Source organism: Lissotriton helveticus, chromosome 3_2, assembly GCF_964261635.1.
Source record: "Lissotriton helveticus chromosome 3_2, aLisHel1.1, whole genome shotgun sequence".
Lineage (NCBI taxonomy): Eukaryota > Metazoa > Chordata > Amphibia > Caudata > Salamandridae > Lissotriton > Lissotriton helveticus.
Window position 1 is genome coordinate 190254099 of NC_136062.1, and position 15698 is coordinate 190269796.

The window sequence follows — 15698 nt, forward strand, 5'->3', positions numbered from 1 at the left end:
GCCCAAGCGCAACCCACAACCCAGCGCTGGGCAATAGGCAAACACCATTGCTGGCAACCATGCCCACCATGGGCATCACCAGCGCAACCCTGAGCCAACCACGAACAGCTGTGGGAGACCAGCGAGTAGCAGCAGAGGCACAGCACACCTGCGCCAAGGGTCACGCTAGACGAGAGGGAGGGCACATCACCCCTCCCCCCCTCCCCCAAGCAAGAAAGGAACCCGAGAAGAAGGGAGTCTGGGAATTCAAAGAGCCCGACGCAGGAGGCAAAAAACGTGACAGGAAAACCTGAAGGAAAAAAACCACCCGGGGAGGCAGATGCCACACAACCCTGGCAACCCCCACCAGCCAGCCCAGACACAGTACACCAATGCAGCGCCGGGCAAAAGGCAGCAAACACGTACACAACCAACAGGGAGGCCAGGGACCCCAAAGGCCAGAGTTAGAGAGCCAGAACAGGAAACAGACCACCATGCTGTATTTACCCCGCGGCAGGCAGACACCACAACACACCTCCAGCCCCTACCAGGCCGCCCAGGAACCGACAATCAGTGCAGCGCCTGGCAGAAGGACATCTGAAAGACACCCTGAAAGAGAGAGAGACAACAGAGACACAAACACAGATCAAGCAACAAGGATGCCGGGGCACCAAAAGGCCAGAGAGCACCAACATCTACAGGCAGTCCCAGAGGCGACCCCCCCCCCCCCGTGGGAAGGCACCAACCAGGCCCAAACCCGAGACCAGACCAGAATACAGGAAAGAAGGGCGAAAGGCCTCAGGTAAAACCAAGATCGGAAAAAAAACGCTATGCTGCACTTACCCACGGGGTAGGCAGACACCATCTGCCCCTCCCCCCCACCCAGCCCAGGTGCCCTCCAACAGCCTAGCGCCAGGCAAACATGAAAAGCCTGCAGCAACCGGTAGTCTCAGGTGAACCCAATCGTGAAAACCAACAGCACCTGGAAGTCCCAGGTGCAGTCCCATCCAGGAACCAACCAGGCACGTTGCTGCACAACTGCAGAGAGAAGACGAGAACAGGAGCCATCAGGGAGCAAGGCCGCAGGAGGAAAAGGCTTCCGGCCATCCAGGAACTCCAGGGGCACCACCAAGACTGGTCTGAGGTACCCCGCAGCGCGTCCTCCAGATCGGCCCAGCCACAGGAAGATGCGTCCTCTAACCCGGAACAGACCAGGAGGACCATTGCCCCAGCCACAAAGGGTCGGCAGCCAACACACGTAGCTCCTGGCAAGAACGGCGGGCGAGGAGACCACGCAACAGCCCGACAAAGACATCCAGAGAAATCTGCAGCAAGAAGCAGCCGCAGGTAAGTACAACCAGCAAGTCCATTCCATGTCCCATTCTGTCAGAAGACAGAATAGAAAACAGGTGGAATGCTGGGTAGGTACAGCTTATGTACTCCCAGTGGGAAGGGTGGGGTTGGTGTCCCAGCATTCTCCTGTTCTTTTTTTCTGCCATGGGGATGGTCATCTCCACTTTGTAAGGAATAGGACGAGGACTGGAGGGACCGGACTTGGAGGGACTTTTTTAAAGTCATAGGAGTTTATGGAGTAAATATTTGCGTGACCAGAGGTAGAGCCCGTTGGTGCAGTCCAGAAGAGAGAGTCCAAATCTAGACTGGCTTGTACTGGGTTTGGTAACCTTAATAAATAAATGATTGCCCTTAGGAGTCTGAGTAGAGAGGAGAAGCCTTGTAGGCTGGGCCTGTATACATGATGACTCCTACACAGGTGGTTGAGAAAGACGCAGAACCAGGGCCAAACTGGAAACAAAAATATGCCCTGCCAAAAATATTAAAAACGGCCCCATGCTGCAGGAAGGCATGACTAGAAACAAAGGCTTGGGGGGGACTTAATTTGGTGATAGCTGTCCATCCTGCCATCAAAGCTGCCCTCATGCCTACAGTCTGCCAGGAGAATGCAAAGTAGAAAAATGTTGTGTCTGGCCCTGCGCAGAGCCCACTTCCTTAGCCCAAGGTAGGGGTGGTTTAGAGTACAGACCAGTGCTTCCCATACTTTTTGGAACCACAACTCACTTTTTAGTATGACAATATTTCGCGACCCACCTAACTTTAATGGACACGAGGCGGACGATTTCCTATTGCAATAAAGCATCATGTGGTAGCACATTGTTATTCACAGGCATCACATTTACCATCGAAATGGTCCATAATTTGCATAGACATATCGTTTTATGAAATAAAACTATATTCCACACAAATGAAATAATGTGTAGAAATCGGGTTTCAATTAATATTTGTATTTGTTCATCACAAACTGTCTTGAATTGTTCTGATCCTACTGAAATCTTTGTTTCCATAACACTTCAGAATTACAAATAATATGCTTCATTTTGCTTTCCTAACTGCTGAATGTGTATAGTTAATTTGCAGATAATGACATATATTCCTCCAGCTTTCTTTTTACATATCATGTACCCCAGCAGGATTGTCACCCAATGCACTATATTTTTCTTTTTCTGACTGCAATGAGAGTTTATAAACACCAGTTTCTGTGTTTAAAAAGCAGCAGAAGGCATAGTCTGGCATTTGACCTCGGTCTTTCAAGTGCACCAAATGTGACAAGAGAAATGCAGAATTTAAAGGTAGTTTCATTTATTGCCTGGACTTTGGAGAACCACCAGAAATCAGCTTGCGACTCCCCAGATCAGGAAACACTGGTATAAACAGCTGCTCAATGTCAGAATTTGCGTCTTGATGGCTTTCAGTTTCTGATAGTTCTAGGTCACACAGTGGTTGGCTGTGAAGAAACGAGGACCAAGAATACACGGATCTTATTTGAGTTAGTGTTGCGGGTTCAGGCAGAGCGTTGTGTGGGTAGTTCAGGGCTCAAAGGGCCTGAAGTAAAGACTGAACAAGACAGAGGAAAATGTGGATCTCCGAGGGATCCCAGAAGAAGTTATGTGAGGGGAAGAAAAGTAAAGAGGAAGATGGTTGGCTTCTCTTTCTTGGTCCCTTTCTCTTGATCGCACTCTTACTTTCCTGCTCTCTTTGTCTCTCTTACTCACTCTCTGCTTCTTTCTCTTTCTTTCCCTCTCTCTCTTTCCCGCTCTCTCACTTTGTTTCAGCTACATTTATTCCTTGACCACTGGATGCCATTATTAAATACACACAGCCAGATCTCAGCCAGCACACCATCAAGTCTAGAGGCAGGCCTAAACCCAGCAGACTATCCGACAGCAAAGGTAAGGTGTGGGTGGATGGTAAAGAAGGATTCTAGCGAAGTAGACAGCAAAAATCCCCCCTGGGCTGGCTATGCGCAGCATGTCCTGAAGCTCCACAGGCTCCCCATCCACGTCTACAAAGTTCTGCACAACCAAGGACAAGCTTACATCAACCACTGCCTGAATTTTCACCGACCTACCAAACAACTATGCTCTGCATCCCTCTCACTCGCCCACACCTCCTGCAGTCACCAAAGCAACAGCAGAGGATGCTCCTTCTGCCACCTCGCGACAAAAACTTAGAATGACCACCCCTGCAGCGACGAACCTCCACCTCAATTCCGGAATTCCGGAAGGCACTCACCACCTGGCTGTTGAACTGAGTCACCAAACTCTCACGACCCTCAAGCATCTGGATACCCTCCAGGGGGTGATTTGTCACACTATACCAATCGACTGATTGATTGATGTCATCAGGCCACTGTGACATCAATGTTCTTACATGTCCCTTAAGACAGCACGGGCATAGATGCACAACAAGGAGACCGCTTGCACTGAACATGCAATATGCGAACAGCCATTGCCTACTATGGACTGCAAAGTGCACTGACCTTCTCACACACTACCAGGCAGGCCTGTAGGGGTGTCTGGTGATGCTGAGAAATCCATATGATCAGGGCTGGACAGCAAAAGAAAATTAGCCCTTGCATTACTGTTCAAACAACCCCACGATGTCAGGAAAGTGACAATAACACATGGGGGTGTGTCTAGAAGACTTTATCCGATTAATTGAGTTCCTGTGATAAGTCATTATACACAAGTGGACAGGATCAGAAATTCCCTAAATTATGTCCAAGAACCGCTAATGCATCAGATCAGTGATTTTTTAGGGCATGGGCAATTGCCCATGGCCACCATCTTCCAAGGGGCCCCTTGAGAGGGTGAACTTCTCTCTATTTAACCTTCTAGTTTGCTATCAGAAACTCTCTCCCTCTCTCGCTCTGCCTTTAACTCTTGTCACTTTCTACCCAGTGTTACCTCAAGGGTTTTTGGGGCACTGGACAAGATACGGTTTTACTGTTTTAGTGTGATCCTGTTTCTGAAATGTTAACATATATTCAGTATTGTTTGGCATGACGAGGGCTTGAAATAGCAGGAAACGGGTAATAACATTCAGAGTTGTTCTGAACAGGCCCCCCAAAAATATGTCTTGCACGGGGCCCCAATAATCTTTCAAATGTGGGCAAGGCACCGGCTAATAGACTGCGCCCAATTATCTTGTCAGTGGTCCATCCCGACCAATCGGGATTTATGCTGCAGAGGAGTACATGGCTAAATCTTTGACGTCTCTATGGAGTCATGCAAATGACAGCGAAACGCCCGTAGGAGGTTGCTGTCCTGCTCTCGCTGGATGCCCGTATGGCATTTAATAGCATAGAGTGGCCGTACCTCTTTGCAGTGCTGTCCAGAATGGGCTTCGGTGACAAGTTTTGTGAGTGGGTCAGACTGTTGTAATGCGAACCAATGGGGAGAGTCAGGGTTAATGGAACAGTTTCCATTCCTTTCCTGCTGCATAGGCGCACACTTCTGGGATGCCCCTGTCCCATATGATCTTTGCGCTTGCGCTAGAACAACTTCCAGCGTGGATGCGACATGATCCCCTTGTTCACAGCATTGTGGGAGTGGGAGTATTGGAGGAGTGTATCTCCCTGTACTCTGATGATATCCTCCTATATGCGCACAGACCTCGACAGGCAATCCATAGACTCCTGCACATATTCCAGCTGTTCGGGAGGGTTGTATGTCGTTACAACGCATTCCGGTGCAAAGCATGCCTTTACCACGCATGCGTTACAATGGAATGCTTTTTTTACGCATAACCTTTCCCACGAATATTCCTTTACCACGCATAGATTAACAACGATTTTCGTTGTTAATTTATGCATGGTAAGGGCATACTCTTGGGAAAGGTTATACCCCTCCCCTGTAGCCTTACGTGTCCCCCAGGCCCCAAACCTTCGTCTATTTACCCCTGCCCTTAACCCTCTATCTTTTTTTTAATTCCCCTTACCACTTCACGTCGTCATCTCTTCTCCTTCATCTTCATTGATGATGTCCTACGTCGTAAAGAGGAATCCGGAATTACTTTCCGTTTCCTCTCTAACGACGCCGATTGTCTCCACTTTGCTTCATCATTTCATTTTCTTTTTTGGGGAGGGGGGAGACCCCCCCGACCTCCCCCAAACCCCTTTTTTCTCACTTTTTTTTTAGGGGAGGGCCCCGATGCCCCCCTTTTTTTTTTCCTTTACCACACATGCTTTTACTACGCATCTCGTAGTAAAGGTATGTGTGGTAAAGGCTTGAGTGGTAACCACGCATGCGTTCTAATGTATGCGTGGTAAAGCCTTTCGTGGAAACAACCGCGTTGTATTGCCCGTTTCCCGTTCGGGAGCTGCTCTGGGCACCAGATAAACTGGGATAAGTCCTTGGTGTTTCCACTGGCCGGAGTGCTTCCCCCCCTGATGACAGCCTGCCGGGCGCTGGTGCGAAGGGAAGAGTTCAAATATCTGAGTATTTGTATAACTAAGTGGGGGGGGGTCGTGTCTCTCAACCTTCTACCGCAGCTGGAGAGATTGGGAGGGGATGTTATCCATTGGTGGCAGCTTCCAGTATCCTAGGTGGGTAGAGCCATCCTCTTTCATATGAGGGTCCTCCTGTGTGTATTATATGTGTTCCAGAATACCTCCTATAGGATTTCAAATAAGGGATTGACGGTTCCAGACGTTAGATACTACTATCTGATGTCCCAATTGATAAATATTAATGATTGGATTTTTGCTGCTATCACAGAGTCGGCATACCGTGTGGATCGGTATGCCGTGGGTGTAGGGGGTCACCTGGAGGCGCTCTATCGGATGAGTTGCGAGAGACAGCTCGCAGCGCACACACAGACAGGGATGCAGGCATGGTGTGAGGCCACAAAATTACTGCGATGGGACAACACGCTGACGGCTCGGATCCCGCTCTGGGACTGTGATGGGCTGCGTCAGGTGTGCCGCTTGCAGGGTTTCCGGGTATGGAATAATATTGGAACTGAACATCTTGGAGATGTCTGGCAGAGTGGAGCAATGATCGCCTTCAAGGACCTCAAACTGATTATCAAATAGTGGAAAGTGATTGCTTTCAGTACCTACAGTTAAGACACTCCCTGAGATGTCATATACCAGCCAGAAAACTGTTACCTGAATACTCACAGCTGGAGGACTGGCTCCTCTGAGACCTGATGGTAGAGAGGGCCATTTCTTTCACGTCCCTTAATCTCATAAATAGCTCTCCAGGCCTCCTGGCCCCCCTAAAAGAGGCGTGAGAATCAGAAGTGGGGCTCCTGGAGAACGATGACGGGGCAGATGCATTTTAATGCCCTAGCGATATGACCATAAGGGTGCGCTTCCGACTGATTCAACTGAGACTTTTGCATGGTTCATATGCCTCCTGGATGCTTCAACAACGATGGGGGCACTGTGAGTCGAACCTGTGTTGCTGGAGGTGTGGAAGAAGGCTCGTTCTTTCGCATAATATGGGCGTGCCCCAATATTCAACAATACTGGGAGGGAGTCTTCAGAATTATGGCCGAGGCGATGGGTCTCCAGCAGTCGCAGCCGGCTGTGGAGGGAGTTCTGCGTGATGGTGTGGGGTGGGGCGGGGGAGGGGTAGGGTGGTGGGTAGTAAACTCCGGTTCACGGGCGACCGGAGTAATGTAAAGAAATAAATAAATAAATAAAACGAATGTCATTGCTTGCACTGAAACGCATTTGGCGTTTTAGTGCGCGCAATAAAATTTGTTTTATTTTTTTATTTCTTAACATTACTCTGGTTGGGCATGAGCCGGAGTTTACTACCCCCTACCCTACCCCTCCCCTGCCCTGCTCCACCGCACCGATGAACTCCCTCCATGGGCTGCTACTGGTCTCCAGGTTCCCATGGAGGACAGATGGCATATACTGGGGTTCACGGGGGAGGAGAGATGGCCCAAGCACATGGGAACATGGCTCCTGCTAGCCTCAGGAGTGGCAAAGAAAAATATTGCGCGTGCATGGAGTGCAGCAGCCTCCCCCCAGGTACAAGACTGAGAGCACAACATGGATTAGTGCCAACAGGCGGAGAAAGTTAGCCATCCAAGTAGGGGTGCTCCAAAAAGGGGAAAAGATCTGGACCCATTTGGAGGAATATAGACACCAGTAGAAGATAGTTGGGAATAAGCAGTGGCACAGGTGGAGTCGGAATACAGGCAGCGGGAAGTGGTTTTATGTAAAGTTCCTAAGTCAGTAATGTACGGCAGCTTTTGACACTGTGGACCATGGAATTTTAATTCAGCGCCTCGCTAGATTGGAAGTATCAGGCATGGCTTTGCAATGGCTCTCATCTTTTTTGAGCAACCGAACCTTTCAGATCTGGGAAGGCAGCGCACATTCTAAATCTATCCCCCTCCAGTGTGGAGTGCCTCAGGGCTCCTCATTGAGCCCTACTCTTTTCAACGTTTATATGGCCCCACAGGAGGATGTGGTTAATCCTTTTGGGATTAAAATAGTTACCTATGCGGACGACACCCAACTAGTCGTCTCGCTATCCCAACAAGAGAGGTGCTCGGAAAATCTATTTGCCTGCCTCTCGGGAATACATTCCTGGATGACCAGCTCTCAGCTCAAACTGAATGGAGCCAAAACAGAGCTTATGCTCCTGGGCCACCAAATTAAAAGCTTAGGGGTGTGGTTTGAGCTGGACCTGACTTTCAGGACCCAAGCGAAGAAAACAGCAGGCATATGTTATGGCCTACTCCGGTCTGTGCGGAAGGTTCTTCCACTCTTGCCATTCCATTCCAGGAAGCTGCTAATCCAGGGCTTAATATTATCTAGACTGGACTATAGCAATGCCTTGTTTTTGGCGGCACCCGAAGCAACCATCAACACCCTTCAACGTGTTCAGAACTCAGCAGCTAGGTTGCTTACCGGCTCCTCAATAAGATCCTCGGCCAGGCCTGCACTGAGATCTCTTCATTGGTTGCCGATACGTGAAAGAATTAAATTTAAATCTCTTTGCATAACCCACAAGTCACTTCAGGGTAAGGGACCCCCTATTCTTAGGAATTTGATCTGCCCTTACAAGTCTTCTCGGACTCTCCGTTCTGACCTTGGAAATCTGGCCAAGGTCCCCAGAGTGAGGAAGGCGCGCTCTGGGGGCCGTCGATTATCGGTTAATGCGGCCAGGCTGTGGAATGCCCTTCCTGGCAAGATTCGAACTGAACCCAGCTATTTGAAGTTTCGGAAGCTTCTTAAAACATTTCTTTTTCCCAGTGATCCCTAATTAACGGTACCCTCTTCAGTCTGCTCTTTGTTCTTCAGCGCTGGGACTCTCTCGGGCAGCCATGCGCTTTATAAATTAAATTTCATTTAATTTCATTTCTATTGGTAAACAACCTTCCTCCAATTCACCAAAATACTGTAACTATGTCTATGCGATGACTATATTGGTATAGTAAGCATATGTTCAATAAAAAGAACGTTTTTAAAAAATAATAATCCTTAAAATGACACTGTATCAGACATCTGGGAGTAGACTTCCAGCTTGTTAGAAAGAATAAAATTGCTTTTTCATAACTGCGACCCATGACAATTATTTTCTAATTTTCGTCACGAAAAGTCTTGCGTTTAAATTTGATAAATAACCCCACACACTGTCTAAAAGGGATCATGTCACAGATTAAGATGTTAAATTTAAGTTATTTTAAGTTATGTAACATTCTTATTTGGAGCATGGGAATAATTGTGGATATCTGCCAATATGGTTCATTAGCAAATTGCAGATGGTGGTCTACTGAGCTTAGAAGAACATTTTTTATTTTCTGAGCAAAATTATCTGTAATTTCTTTTTTCATGTTATGTCTATTTGTGTAATGTTCCCATTTCTTACTTTCACTTTTTTTGTAATATTTTCACCCACATGAGACAGAGTTGAGCTGAAAATGTCTCCCACCGCCATCTTGTTTTGCTTCTGTGTGCAAGGAATGCCCTCTTGTTCAATTTACAGGCCAATTTTGTGTAATTTATGTAACGCTCACTAAATGTATGCACATATTATGACGGAAAATATCTGCAAGTTCATCCATGAGAGGAGAGAGCTCAACAATGGGGTACAACTTTTTTTTCATTTGGGTTGTATGAATATTTAAATTATAGGTATTTTAAGATTACTAAACATACTATAATTGATACTGTGTCCAGAATGAAGTGGCTAGTAGAACAGAGGTATGTGGTGTGGGAGCAAGCTGTTGCTTTTACTACAGAGGTACCAGAGATAGATGGGTTAGTGAGGCAGATTGTATTTTTACTGTAGTGGAACGTGGACGGTTAAACGAGTTTTGAATGTTATAGAAATCTTATCTGCATTTACTACAGCCTTATAGTCCTCTGTTGCAGGCTAGAACGGCTGTTAAAGGCTCGGAACCAGGGGCAAGGGCCTATAAAGAGGGTGAGGGTCTTTTTACAACTGGTATAGGCTATTATAATATGGTATAAACTATTGTATAAACTAGTATAAGGCTATTAGAATATTACACCACCTAAGAGTAGAATGTTCCAAATTGAAAATGGAGAAACAGAAAGACAAACATTGGACTGTTGGAGCAGAAGGCTTTTATCAGCTATTATCAGCCGCGGCCGGCAGTGGGAGGAAATGCAGGGCGGTGACGTGGGGAGGGGGAGGGGGAGTGGCAGGGTGGGGGGTAGTAATGTATGGATTACGGAGTTTTACAGGTGAGTAAACATTTAAATAAATAAAACGAATTTTGTTGCGCATACTGCATCGCATTTTGGGATGCAGTGCACTCCACTAAATTCGTTTTATTTATTTAAATGTTTACTTACCTGTAAAACTCCGTAATTCATACAATACTAACCCCCACCCTGCCCCTCCCCCTCCCCACGTCACCGCCCTGCATTTCCTCCCACTGCCGGCTGTGGCTGGCTATTATAAGCTCGGAGCCACTGCATTGTCCTAAATGGAGCTCTCAACATTCCAATGTTCTAATAGGTCATCTTTAAAGCTTAGGTCCGCTATTACGGAGGGCGGCCGGCGCACCAGGCCTTTCAGTTACATGGCTAGATGTGGTCAAAGTACTCACCACAGACGTTTGGAGCTCATTACACAAGACACTTCAGATGTCTTTTTGTGAGAATGCTGCTTTTGTTGCTGCACATGATTGAGTAGGTATACCGAGGTCGTGTCCAGGATACTCAACTTTTTTTGCAAGGCGTGCAACTATGTCAGAGTGCTCAAAGAAGATGGTGACGGTGAGAGAGTAACAGAATGCATAAAGAAAATGAGGATGGTGGTAGAGTGGCAGAGTGCTTGAAGAAGAAGGGAATGGTGGGAGAGGCTGGCGGGACATGTTCCTAAAGCCTAACAAGAGGACTTCAACTGTGTTCATTTTAAAGTTTCCTCTTTTCACTCCTCCCTCACCTTTATGTGCATACATCTTTAAGACATGAGTGAACTGGCCTTGTGGTTTTCCCACATTTAGGTCTACCTATAATATAAGGAATAAAGTACCCCCACTGTACATTATTAGGATATTGCAAGTCACCGAGGAGTTCCATAACGTACGGCAGGTGCTAATTTATCCCAGTACATGGTCACAACATCATCTTTCCTACAAACCACTCAAAGCCTTGCTTTATAGTTATTTTACTTGAAAGAGAGAGCATGTTTGCAAACATGAATGAAAATAGAGCCTCTAGGTCAAAATAATTAAACACAAAAAAAACTATTAGAAATGAATTGAAAAAAGAATATATTAGAAACAGTTCAATACAAAAAAAGAAGAAGCTGCAGTAGTTCAGAATGTGTAGAAACATTTTGAAAGATTTTAACTTTTCTATAATTATCTAAGGCATTGTGACATCAGATGTTGACTATTTTAATGTAATACAGATGAGTGCTGACGTCTTTTTATTTAGAATTGGCAAACAAGTATGTCACAGATCGTCGCTTAAAAAGAAATTACAGACAGGAGTTTGCAGAATCCCATGTATTATATGTATCTAATTATTTTGATCTGCAATAAATGTTAATAAAGGTCTCTTTGCAATTCATTAATGCCTTTGAAAAGGCATGTATCTGCGTGCGTGACCATATCTGTTCTCACCCATTCCTGACCCAACTCATGCTTAATGTAGCACTGTTGTATGTGTACCACGAGTACGACATATATGAAGCATGTCCCTGAAAAACATCCACTAAGCCCAATGCTTCTTGCAAAGAGCATACAATGACCCCCCCAACTTTCCAACCCTACACTCGAAATGGCTTCACGGTTAGCCAGTCACCATCAAAGTGCTTTCTGGCCTCGTCAGGAGTAGGTAGCGTTATGTAAAAGCTGAAACACAAAATCAGTGGTTGGCCTTATTGTTAGGATGCCTCGGCTAGAATGAAAACCCTCTAGCTGGAGTCACCACTGAAGCTCTGCAGTATATTTACAAAGACAGCCTTGAACATGCAATGGGAACGCGGTAGCAGTAAAGGGGCCTCTATGGGAAGACAGCCCACAGTGCTTAGAAGACGAGGGAAATCCACTGCGCTGCACGCAACAGCTTCTGAATCATACCATATGTTGCCTATTGAAAAAATGCGTGATTGAACAAACTGTTTCGAAAATATCACCATTACAGCACTAAGAAGCAAACGTTTGCAAATCAAAAGTAAGGGGGCAATGAAATGCCAATTCATCCTGCATGACATCGTCGTGCGGGGCGTGGGCGAGTGTGCACGCCTTATCCTGCAACTGCATATTATGTTTACATTATATTGACCCACCATATGCACACTCAAACAAACACACTACATACCAATGACGTGAATCGCCTTTGGGGGGGCCAAATGTGCAGATAAGGACCGAGGCAAAAGGCGATAAAGGGACGTATCCAGTGATTTCACCCCACATCTTTGATGTCAGAGGTCTGCATGATTGCTACTACAGCGCCTCTCAGTCACACAGCACATACAGACACACCCACCGTGCACATACACAAACATACATCGTCACACCTAACCCCATGGCCTAGTCAACGTGCCGACATGCACGTCGGTGCACCGATATGGTATCTCAATACACGGATTTAACTCCTGAAACTCCAGGTATGCTATTTAATGACCAATCAGCATCAATGTTACTGCATGCAACTAGCAACAAAAAACGCGTTTTTCTTAAACATCTTAAACAGGCACGCGCTCAAATATGCATAACTAACTACACTAGCATACTAATTCAAGCATGAAGGGGTACACAGATAAACACACAGAGATATGCGTTCCATTACCTTACACACAAACGCCCTGGTTAAATCAAGCACACATCCCTCCCTCTCCTATTCCTCGACGTCACTTAGAAACCCGGGGTGGCAGCAGCTATGCTGGCTGAGAGGCGCCCAGGGTCTCATCATCAGCACGTGACGTGCCCAGCTGCCACCGGAGTCGGGCTGGCCCAGGGGTGCTAACCACTATCAGAAAGGACGGTCTGCACAGAGTCTCATCTTTTCTGACATGAACCCAAGCTGCACGCCCTGTGGAATAACGTGTTTACGAGTGGGTTTTTAATTTGTTTTGTTTTTTAAAGTTTATCCAGTCTAGGGGCTGCTTAGATGTCGACTGTGTAAACTGGAAGCTTACGTTTTTATCCCAGCTTGCCAATTTGCGAAAAGTGTGTGATCGTGAGCAAATCGATGTCAGTTTCCATAACTGCAAAAAGCGCGTGCAAACAGGCACACCCTCGGTATGAATAGCAGCATTAAAAACGTGATGTGCCTCCTATTAAGTAAACCGACTCACCTAAGTACTTCTAAAACTTGCAGGGTATTAAAATGAGAGGGTCTTTGATTCGATTTAAAAAAAACAATGGGACGGAACACGTATCCTACGTGCGCCCTACGGCGTGTGAGAAAAGGTTAATTTCTACTAAAAAGAAGTTATTTTTGCTCATACAGTCCAACAACTGAAAGATCGCCAGTTTGGGTGCCATATCATTTCAACCACTAAGAAGAATACGCCCCTTCTCCTCGCAGCCAACGTTTGGACAACTCATTTCACAGAGACCTTTGTAATGGAATATTATTATTAAAACAATTATATAATTTTTCAACCAAATATATTTTTCATGCGCCATATTTCCTGTATAGGGAGAAGTGAAGAGCTGTGTCATTTCCAGGTATAGGGTGTATCTGTGTCCATTGAGAAAGGGAGTCAGCATCACAATGGGTGATTCGGACAGCCTGAATAAGGAGACCCCCTCGAGTTCAGGGAGACTCCCTGCCGCCTCCCTGCACCCCCTCCTTTGTTTCCTGGTGCCCTGTGCAGAACGGAGGGGCGAGGGAGGGCGAGGCAAACAGGCAGGTGACAGCGGGAACACCCACCTTTGTGCATGCCGGTGAACCTGTCCTTCAGCACGGTGAGCTCGTAGATCTTGCCGAACTCCTCGAAGAGAGGCTTTAAGTCCTTCTCCTCCAGGTTGCGCGGGATCTGCCCCACGAAGAGCTTGATGGCATCCTGGTCCTTCATGGGGATGGTGCCCGGCCGGCGCGGGGAGCTGGCCGCGGTGCTGAAGTGAGCGAGCTCTCCGTTGGCCACCGTGGCCATGTTCAGCACCGCCCGGCGTGGACGGCTCCCTGGCGGCTCCCCGTGCCCCTGCCTGCCTGCCCGCCTCCCCTCCTGTCAGAGTGGCAGTGCCCGCCCTCCTGCCCTCGCGCCCCTGCCTTCCCCGCGTCCCCTCTTTCTTTCTTCCGCTCTTTCTTCTATGTCTCCAGCAGCTGCTCCTGGGCCTGCTGACGTCAGCCCGCTGCCCCTTTTCGGCTGGGCGCGCGGCTAGTTTGCATAATGAGGCAGCGGCGGCCAATCGGCGAGAGCGGCTGGCAGCGGGGGCGGGAACGGGGTCTGGGCGGCAATTACGACGTGGTGGAAGGGGGAAGGACGTAAAGGGGGAGGGAGGGCAAGGTCGGGCTGCCATGGCAACCACGCTGCATCCACCCCTCCAGGGCCGGGAGATGCGCGAGGCAGAGCACCCTTTGATGATGGGGTGAAGGGGGAGAATAAAAAACTTCAAACGTGCTAAGGGCAGGCCTGGGGGATTTGGGGCGGGTTTGGTTATCATTGCCGTTTTCATTGTCGTCTAGCACGTTCTAGTAATCACGTGCGCTTCACAAGCCAAGGTAAAGCTCATGGAGACAATATAATAAGCATGAGGCGCGAGCCAACCACAGCCCAGTCCCCCAAATAATCGGCAAGTCACATACTGCAGCGCATTCCCTTGAAACAGAGAGAGCAGGGGCAGCTCTAGGCTCATGGCGGCCCTGGGCAGGGAGCGTCACGTAGGGGGCCCCGGAAGAGGTGGTGCGGCGGAGCGCGGAGGCCAGTGAAGAGGGGGGGTCAGGGTGTTTGGAAGTGGAACAGAGCCGGAGGTGCCAAATCCCTGCCGGGGGCCGCCACGCAAATATGTATCCATCCTCAGAGGATTATTATATTAAGGATATATGTTGGCGTGGTGGCCCCTGGAGTTTGGTGGCCCTGTGCAGGTGCACAGCTTGCACATGCCTGAGGCCGCCCCTGGACAGAGTATCACCACCACCAGCCTAGAAACGATTCACCCAAATAACCATAACACCAGCCTCTGACCCTGCTCATCCATCGCACAGCTCCAACTGCTGAACCTCTGAGTAACCCGCACGTCACCACAGGTCCTGTCGACTCGTAAGCAATCGTCAACCACAATCCCCTTCAGTCCAGTCACTGAACAATCTACCCCAGGCCCACCCTCAAAATAATATGTCCTCCCTAAAAATAATATGTCCTCCAAATAGCCCCGTAGAACCCTTCTTTAAAATAATATGAAGTTCTCACAACCTCCCCACGCACTATTCCAGAAATATCTGCAGATCACTCGGGCCCTTGCATTCCATAACACGACCGTTACACAACACAACCCCCCTCGAGACCGTTTCCTAAAATAGCCCACACGCCGCTGTCGCACTCCCGTCTGTGCCTCAAATTAGGTACACTACTTTACGTTCTACTACAGTCTGAGGGGGATGTGTGCAGTGCATGCTGCCACGGCGAAAGCTCCTTTGTACTTGAGTGCTAGAGATGGGGGGAATGTTCTACAGAAGCCCAGTTAATTGTGACGTCAAAGGAGCGGCAGGGACAGGGGTGGATGAGGGATAGGGTCTTTAGTGCGAACAAGCAGAAACAACGTCCAGCAGCAGGGGAAGGTGGGATGCTCCAGTGTTCAGGGTCGGGGTCGAGATGGACATGGTTGTTTGAAGGAATTTCAAAAACTGAAGGGAACTTTGGGGTGTCAGAGAGGTAGTACACACACGTGGTGGTTTCAGATACTACACAAGGTGCAGCAGTGCTAGCTTCCTTCACACATACAGAACGTGTATGCATCAGCACACG

The 15698-nt window shown here is 47.9% G+C and overlaps 1 protein-coding gene across 1 annotated transcript in view; it reads right to left on the bottom strand.

Annotated features, from left to right (window-relative positions):
* Positions 1-13904, bottom strand: part of CELF6 (CUGBP Elav-like family member 6) — a 515009-nt gene extending 501105 nt beyond the window's left edge. The window contains exon 1 of the mRNA XM_078685027.1: positions 13664-13904. Within this exon, the coding sequence (XP_078541153.1) occupies positions 13664-13886 (223 nt within the window). The 5' untranslated portion in view covers positions 13887-13904. The remainder of the gene's footprint in view (positions 1-13663) is intronic.
* Positions 13905-15698: the final 1794 nt, after the last annotated feature.